The sequence below is a fragment of the Lupinus angustifolius genome, chromosome LG17 (genome assembly GCF_001865875.1).
Source record: "Lupinus angustifolius cultivar Tanjil chromosome LG17, LupAngTanjil_v1.0, whole genome shotgun sequence".
Taxonomy (NCBI): Eukaryota; Viridiplantae; Streptophyta; class Magnoliopsida; order Fabales; family Fabaceae; genus Lupinus; species Lupinus angustifolius.
Genome location: NC_032025.1, coordinates 19,011,604 through 19,021,040, shown reverse-complemented (window position 1 = coordinate 19,021,040; position 9,437 = coordinate 19,011,604). Strand labels below are relative to the sequence as shown.

The 9,437-nt window shown below is 32.6% G+C and overlaps 1 protein-coding gene across 1 annotated transcript; it reads left to right on the top strand.

The window, feature by feature from the left end:
- On the top strand, positions 2,128-6,562 carry LOC109331080. The gene is made up of 5 exons (XM_019565355.1): positions 2,128-2,764; positions 3,573-4,034; positions 4,343-4,720; positions 4,797-4,864; positions 6,119-6,562. The coding sequence occupies exons 1-5, from the start codon at positions 2,156-2,158 to the stop codon at positions 6,336-6,338; spliced, it is 1,737 nt and encodes a 578-aa protein (XP_019420900.1). The 5' UTR covers positions 2,128-2,155; the 3' UTR covers positions 6,339-6,562.

Here is a 9,437-nt window from a genome sequence, read left to right as displayed (position 1 = left end):
ACAAGGTTTTTACCGTCCTACTATGCCATCACAACCATCAATGTTTGCTACAAATTCAAACACACCAATGTCGGCATATGGTTCACAAGGTTTTTACCGTCCTACTATGCCATCACAACCATCAATGTTTGCTACAAATTCAAACACACCAATGTCGGCATATGGTTCACAAGGTTTTTACCGTCCAACTATGCCATCACAACCACAACAAAGCAATGATGAAGATGATGAAGATGATGAAGATGATGAAGGTGGTGAGGAGGAAGAGGAGCAACAACTTAGAAGAGTTGCTAGTGGAAGAGTAGAGAAGTCCATCAACCAGAATTAAGAGTTCTTCCACCACGAAGAAGAAGACCACCCCCGTGTGGCACTTCATCACATCATAGACGCCACTAATATTACAAATTTAATTTAAATTTTAGGTTTCTAATTTCTTTCTATGTAATTTATTTTTTTGTATTTCGATGTTTCTAATTATCAATGGTTTTAATATAAATGTTTGTTCATGTCATTCTTTGTTATCAAATTACTATTAATCATATATTCAATAATGAAATAAAAATATAGTATAAATCAAAACCCTAATTATACAAAAGTCATGCAAATATAAGAAGTTATAATAATTAGTATATATATATTTGTTTGTTTATAATAAATATTACTATATATACATATTTGTTTATAATATTTACTATATATACATATTTTTTTATAATAATTACTATATATATTTGTTTGTTTATAGTAAATATTACTATATATACATATTTGTTTATAACAATTACTATATATACGTGTTTCTTTATAATAAATATTACTATATATACAGCATGTCCAGGAACATATGATATTATTAATTGGAGCTAACAAATTGCAACCAATGAAAATATTACTAATTTTACTAACATTGCACATATAAATATTAGTAATTGCAGCTAATGAAAAATAATATACCTGATCGACCCACAGACGATAGAATGTTGCATGTATGATATTAATAACATGTCTAAAAATATTGGTCGTGATCAAATGTTGTGACCACCTATTATTAATTATAATTAGTAAATATATTTGAATAAATATTGTTAATTAAACATTTATATATATATATATATATATATATATTACTAAAAATATATCTATATTAGTATAAAGAGAGTTAGTATTTAGAAAACATAATTTTCTCTTACCATATTTTACCTTAGAATTTATAATTTCATCTTATATCTTATTCTTATTATCTCCTTAAAAATAAATATGACTTATACCAGGAGAACGTGTGAAATAGTAATGATACATTGATGAAAAAGAATAAAATAACATGTGGAAATTTTTTGTAGTTATTATTGGGATGTTAAAAAAAAAAATTGGTATGTAGAAATTATGCCATGGTGGGTTCTCAATAAAATTGAATGAAATTATACAAATTCAATTACTTGAATGTCCTTTAGATATATTTTATATTTATATAATAGTAATAGCAAAATTAGAATACAGAAATTACGTCTATTTAATTACCTAAATACCAGTTAGGCATGTTTTGATTTATATAATATAATATAAAATATAAATAAAACATCATATTTCCATCTTACATCATATCCATATTATATCCCTAGATTATCAAAGTAATAAAGTCTATATATTCTATATATTTTAAAACTTTATGCTATTTTTAAATAGAATTTTTATTTATATCAATATTAATCCACAATAGTAAATTTATTGAATTACAAAAACTAGGATAATTAAAAGCAAGGATAAGGTTAGAAGTTACCTTGAATTTCAATAATAACTTGTTTCCTCTTCTTGTAGTAATTTTTTCTTATAAATTGTAGTTGATTTTCAGACTTGTATAAAAAATAAAATAATTTCTGATTTTATACAAATTATTTTGAAAAAAAATGTTTTTTTTGGATAATATTTTTGTTAGAAACATAAACAAGAGACAAAATGGAATGAAGAGTTTCTCCATTTGTGCTTTCAGTTTAGAGGCTCCCAAAGACAAAAGGCGCTGTAAGTACTAAATAGCACCCACCGAGTGAAAGATGAACAAAAACCCTGAAGCGAAACCCTCATTTTGTTTTGTATCTGCTATTTCCTTAACATCACGGCACACAGAGGCAGCCACTGAAATGCTTGAAAGAAAGAAGTGATGCAGAAACTGCTGCGCCCCCCAACTTGTTGTTCTCTATCTGTGGGTAACCCACTTGTCTCTTTCTCTTTTATTCTCCCTCCTCTACCCACAAACATCTTAAACCCCAAACCTCTTTTTCCTCTTTTTATAATGACTACTTCTCCTTCTCTCGCTGCTTCATTCCTACCTCCTTCCTCTCTAACAAACAACAATAACAATAATGCTTTCTCTCTTAAACCCCCAACTCTATCGCCGCTTTCTTCCAACACTTGCTGTGGCTGTCGTCTAACACAAAATAATAGGAACACGACCCAGCCCCTTCAGCATCAGCAGCCTTGGGTTTTTATTAAATCTCACCCTCGAAGTCGGTCATTCCTTACGGCATCCGATGGCTCCTTTCTTACTGACCCTGACCCTCACCCTACGGATTCAGAGACAAAGGATAAAGTCTCATTGAATTTGAGAGTAAATACTACTAGGCAAAAAGGTTCTTCTTCCTATCCCATATCATCAAATTCAAATCCTGATTTGTTGGCTATTCCTGGTGTGGGCCCCAGGAATTTGAGAAAGCTCATTCAAAAAGGAATTGCTGGTGTTGCTGAACTAAAGCAACTATATAAAGATAAGGTATTTTTTATTTATTTATTTATTTTCTTTTGGTCTATATTCCCATGTTGCATTAGGCAATGGGTGTAAAAGTTGTGTTCTGTTTTCTTTGGATAAGGGTTTCGGTGAGTCTTGATGTAAGGTTGATGTGTCATGACTTGGATATCACTTGTTTAAGTCATTGCAGGGATTATGCATTCTCTATCTACTTTCCTCAAACCTCACTACTTTGAGCCTCGTACTTTGGGCCACCATTTGTTCCTTTATTTTATATATAAATAGAATCGAACTAGACCAAAAAGTAGGTCATTTTGGATACACGAAAAGGAGTAGCACCATATAGTAGCATTTGAATCCCTTAGCTTGGCCTCTGGACAGTGATAAACCCTTTAGACAATGGGGGCAAAGGCAACACATGAGCATAAATAAAAGTTCAAGTGAAAAATATTTTGGTACAAAATCATGAAATGTCTATTTATAGTTGTTTCATTTACGCTGAATGATCTTGTCATGTTCAATAAAAATGGCGGCCCAATGCACAAAGCTCCCACTTTGTGGAGTTCGATCTTACTCTGCAAGTAGAGAGGGATTGTTTCCGGGATTTGAACCTATGACCTCTATATCACAAAATAACAATCTTTCTATTACTTTGAGTCTCACACTCTCACCCTCCTCTTCTCATGATCAATAGTATTAAATATCTTCCTGTTGATGTATGTATGAAATATCTTGATAGTTAATCACACGGGAACCTGTTTTTGTGAGTGGATGTCATTGGATCATACTGAACTTTGACAAGGGTCTTTAATTTTTGAGTTATCTGCTGCAGTTCTGTGGAAAATCCAATGATAAGATGGTGGAGTATCTACAGAGTTCTGTTGGAATAATCCACAAGAACCATGCTGAAAGTATAACTACATTCATAAAAAAAAGCGTTGAAGAAGAGTTAGAAGATAATTCCTCCACTGTGCAGCCTCTGCAGAAGAAACGCCTTACATTCTGTGTTGAGGGTAATATCAGTGTTGGCAAGTCTACCTTTCTACAGAGAATAGCTAATGAGACAATTGAATTGCGCGATCTTGTTGAGGTGGTTCCTGAACCCATTGGCAAGTGGCAGGATGTTGGACCTGACCACTTCAATATCTTGGATGCCTTTTATGCTGAGCCACAAAGGTATGCTTATACCTTTCAGAACTATGTATTTGTTACAAGGCTGATGCAGGAAAGAGAATCATCTGGTGGAATCAAACCTCTTCGCTTGATGGAGAGGAGTGTTTTCAGTGATAGGATGGTTAGTATTCACTCATTATGTACTTAATTCTTATTCTTATTCATATTCTTTCCAGCCTTTGTTTGATGGTCTGTTGGTCTTCTTATTCTTTGATTTAAAAGTGAGAGTTTTAGTTCACTATTTTCTTAATGTATAACATAACTACTTCTTGGAATGTATTTTCAGGAACTTACCATGGAATAAAAAAAGAATGTACTTTCATTTAAAAAAAATGGTAGCCCTTGATGGATTTGAAACTTCACAGTTCTTTCCTTTTCTTGTTTTAAGAATCTAAAGGCTTATGCACATTACCTCACTGTTCAATAAAGGTTTTTGTACGAGCTGTTCACGAGGCTAAATGGATGAATGAGATGGAGATCAGTATTTATGACTCATGGTTTGATCCTGTTGTGTCCTCCCTACCTGGACTTATTCCTGATGGTTTTATATATCTTAGGGCAAGCCCTGATACTTGCCATAAGAGGATGAAGTTAAGAAAACGGGAAGAGGAGGGTGGAGTTTCCCTAGACTATCTTCGTGACCTCCATGAAAAACACGAAAGCTGGTTGTTCCCCTTCCAAAGCGGTAACCATGGAGTATTATCGGTCAATAAGCTCCCACAACTTGTCGACAACTCTTTACACCCGGATATAAGAGACCATGTATTTTATCTGGAGGGTGATCATATGCATTCTAGCATTCAGAAGGTACCATATTTTGAAATTCATGTTGGAATTTGTGGTTTTTATGATAGTCTGGCTTAAACATTTTACATACATGCAGGTTCCCGCATTGGTTTTGGACTGTGAACCCAATATTGATTTCAGCAAAGATGTTGAAGCGAAGCGGGAGTAAGATTACCATCCCTTTAGTATTTGTTTACATATCTGTAATGTGGACTAAACTTTTATTACATCTCTCTTCTTTTTCCATGTTGAATATTAGGTATCATATCGTTTCCTGGTTTATGGTAGGAGTGTTATTGAGATGGGCATGTACTAGTTGTGCTACCCTAGTTCTTGCCCTTGTTTGTCAGTATAATTAAGTAGGAGTTTTAGTGTGCCTTTGGTTGAGTTTTTTTTATTCTATCCGAAACATAGTCCGTTTATTTTCATAAAAAGTTCTGTCCAACATTTAATCATGTTTGTCTTCTCTTCAAGCTTTTCTCACCTTTTAAAAGAGCATTTTCTCACCTTTTTGGTATCCTTCCACTTTATCACCTAGCCCGTTTCCAGTGTCGTGCATAATCTCCAAACTCTCTCATGGAACATACCCCCACTACCTCGGTCAGAGAAAGAAAGGTGATTATTGTATTTAATTTAATGTGTAGGTCAGTAGTAGTATGGTTACGTGTGTATTACCCCCGGTTGGTTTCTATGAGTGAAGATCTTAGGTCACAATATTCATGCTAGCCATCTTGGGAAAACTAATATGGCATGTATGAAGTGTATTAGATGTCTGTTGGTGGAAAGGACTCTTATTATTGTGGCTTGGTGTAATGCAGATTGGTGTTTAGTTGTTGAAGGAGTGTGTTTTATGTAACATGATAAATGTTATACTCCTTCAAAGTATATCTAAGTAATATAGTTATATCGCTTAAAGCATCTACATATTTGCGTCCAAATCATATGAATTACCATTAATCCAACAAAAAGACTTCTAAAGCATAGGACTTCAGCAACGACTATTAGTTTATTTTCTGATTCATTTTCTTTTTAATTTTAGAATCTTTCATTGAGTATTTTGAGTTACTTGTTTCATTGCAAACTCTGTACCCTCTCTCAGTCTATGTCATTCTTCTCTAGCTAATCCTTGACTTGAAGTTTTTTTGCTCTGGTTCTATATAGTGGATTAACCGGACTCTTACACTGTCTGTAATTAATATCAGAAAGTAAGTACCTAGGTAGGTAACCAAGGTCTCTATGTTTCTTTGATCTGTAGAATTCTCTCTAGGTAACCAAGGAAACTTACTATGCCACTATGTAGAATTTCATCTGAGACAAACATATTGACTAGAATATATTTCTTATACTTTATTTGTAATTACACTTACAATATCTGATCCCTAAACTACTGTAATTTATTTGTTTTCCCTTCTTGTGCAGATATGCACGCCAAGTGGCAGAGTTTTTCGAATTTGTGAAGAAAAAGAACGAAATTTCATCCAGGGAAGCCAATGAAGTCGAGAAAAATATCGAAGCCCAACCACCGGTGCTTTTACCACATGAAGGGTGCCTGTGGCTACCCAATGGAAAGCCCTTTCCCCAGTCAGCCCTTAAACCTTTGGGCTTCAGGCGGGCGATGTCATTCATGTCTGGCCAGTAACTGATAAAACCATGTTTGAGTGCAAGCTATACTAATGGTCCTTTGTTGATGGGTTCATGTTTTTTCTTGGAAGTAAAGATTTTAATTGTGGACCTGGACTGATGTGTAGGGATAATTATATTTATGGTTGTCAAATGCTTTGATGTTGTACTTCTGGTTGTGTAAATTATTTTTAGCCTAAAACCCTAGTTTGATATTAGTTATATTAATTGCAGTTTTCAGTATGGTTTGGGTGTTGTAGTTGGTTATCACATTAGTCTTATACATATGAATATCAAATATTACACTCATTCAAAATTCTACAAGCACTTAATCTTTTTGAATTAAAAACAATTTCTTTTTTCAGAAATATTTGGTGCAGCCATAAAATCTGTTTCTGCTTCTTGTGCTCATTAAAACCCCTACCTCCCAAAAAAATAATTATTCATTTCAGTCTATTAAGTTTTTCAAGAATACTAATTTAGTGTCTAATAAATTTAAATTTATTTTGATCTCAAATTTTTGAAACACAGATCATGTCTCCATTTTTTCACCCGGATGTTAATGTTAACGGAGTTAATTATGTGAAATGTTAAGTTATCACATAAACACATGTGCAATCCTTAATGAAATGTCGTACAAGTCATTAACACAACATCGTTTTCTTTTTTCATTGATATTTTAAAACAAAACCACATTATTTTATTTTTAAATTAACCTTCATAAAACAATGTCGTTTACTATATGTTCTTTGTCATTTCTGTTTCATACAGTATCTTCCCTGTTAAACATTTCTAACATCCCTATTACCAAATCCAAAAACAAGAAGTGAAAAGGTCAACATTCTAGTACTTGTTGATTTACAAGTATGTGGTCCCAAATGTCCTTTTTAGTTTTGTATTGGATTGTTTATTTTGGTCCTAAGTGTGACTGGTTAGTTCATGTGGTCTACTATATATATTTGTTTAGTTTTTCATTGTTGATGAGTCTATTTTTGTCTTTTTTGTTTAATATTTTTTATTTAGGGCATTGTGTTATTTTATGTTGTGTTTTGTATCCATTTTCTCTGGTTATGTTATATGCATACATGCAACATTAAATATGTTTAATAATAATATATATTCATGTAGATGTCTGAATATATTGTACTTATTTATCATTGTGCTGGTCGTTTATAAGAGATAGTGATGAGAACATCCAATGTAAGTATGAAAAAATTGAAAGGTTGTCATATATGGATATGAACTTTGTGAACATCAAGAATATGAAGACATTAGCAATTCCATGCGGATATCATGATTGTAAAGTAATGTATTGAATTAACCCTAAAGATTCTTATGACTGGTTTAATGGCAACACAAAAGGACAAATATATTAATGACATGATTGATGCATTGTTGGAGTAAAAAAATGTCAATGACAATTAGAGATGGTAAAACGGACCGCCCGACCCGTTTTGCCCATGCATGCAAATGCCTGCAAAAGTTTAAGGAGGTGTGGGTATGCCTGTATTATCTTAACGAACAAAATTCAATGCCCTGGCCGTTTTAAAACAGGCAAACGGGTGACCACATACATTGTTCAATAATTAAAAAAAATAATAATTCATATAATAAATAAAAATAAATTAAATAAGTAGTTAAAACTAAAAAATTAACAAAAACTTTGATATTTTATATAAAGTTAAAAAAATCTCATTAAACTACAATTTTTTAGGGATTAAAAATCACATTACATAATAAGTTATTTGATTTTTTTACTTTTCCTTAAATTATGCCCGCGGGCCACCCGCATTATCCAATGGAATTGCCTGCGGGCTTGACGGGCGAAACAGGCAAGGCAAAATAGGCTAATTGGCAAAAATTGTATGCCCTACCCGCAAAACAAAGCGGGCTATACGGGCACGTCTACTAGCATTGTCTGTTTTGTCATCTATAATATCAATGGTGATTATGAAATGCACATATACTTTGAACATACAATTTTGGATGCTGATCACCCTAAATTTGTGACTGATCCATCTTTTAATGATGATTCCATTTGCAAACCTCCTCTAGTTACTGATGTGGAAGATGATAGTAATGTTAAAATTTGTTGTTTGCATGAAGAATATGCATCTGAACGTGTTGCTGAAAAACATGTAGCTAAGATGTACCTCAATTTGCAGATGAAACATCTCTAAATGTATCTCAATTTGCTATGAAGATATTCCTAAAGCACTTGAAAATGTACATGAAGAAGTAGTTGAAGAAGAAAGCACTAAGTGAAAAGAACCGGAAGAAGAGGAAAACAACTCGAAAGAAGAAGTAACCCAAAAGGAAAAGTGTAGAACCCCAACGAAAAAAGGTAGAATTTCTTTTATATTAGCTTACAACTCATCCATGTCCATAACATTATCTATCATATGTTCTTCCTTCAGTTCTTGACTTTTTTTCCCAATATTCAACACATAAAAAAATTCACACAATATTTGTTTCCCTCCTAAAATGAATCAAATTGTCAAAGGTAGTTATTAGTAAAAAGTGAAAAACAATGACAATGCTAACGATGAAATATGGACAACCATAAAATTGTTTCTTTGTGTTCTTTAAAATATTTGATGTGTATACAACAACTCTTTTGTAGTGGCACATTGGAGTATGAAACCTTCTACTTTACAACCTATTAACCACATTAGAGCTATAATATGTACCCAAGTCATCATAGTTTTTCATCAATTCTAGAGGAGATTTCATGTATAGATTACACAAAACCAAGTTAGGATTCATGGTATGAAATTGGGGGAAAACAATGAGTAAGACGATTCTGATTTGTTTAAGGTTAAAGGTGATACAAAACAACTTTGTTTTGCGAATATTTAATTTTTAAATAAGAAAAACGAGGTAGCTTTGTTTTAAAATATTGGCAAAAAAAGAAACAACATCATGTTAATACGTTCTACAACATTCCAGGGATTGTACAAGTGTGTCCATATCATTGCTTAACATGCCATGTTATCAACTTTGATGATGGAAGGATTAATATGATTCTAAGTTTTAAAAATTAGGATCAAAATAATAATTTAAATTTATTGAAGATTAAGTTAATGACCTCTAAAAATATCGGGAATTTAAATGAGTA

Excerpts from the sequence above, each read along its gene's own strand:
- LOC109331080 (XM_019565355.1), top strand. The coding sequence starts at position 2,156 with ATGCAGAAACTGCTGCGCCCCCCAACTTGTTGTTCTCTATCTGTGGGT. Across the intron at positions 2,765-3,572 it reads AGCAACTATATAAAGATAAG|TTCTGTGGAAAATCCAATGA; the intron begins GTATTTTTTATT and ends TATCTGCTGCAG. Across the intron at positions 4,721-4,796 it reads TGCATTCTAGCATTCAGAAG|GTTCCCGCATTGGTTTTGGA; the intron begins GTACCATATTTT and ends ACATACATGCAG.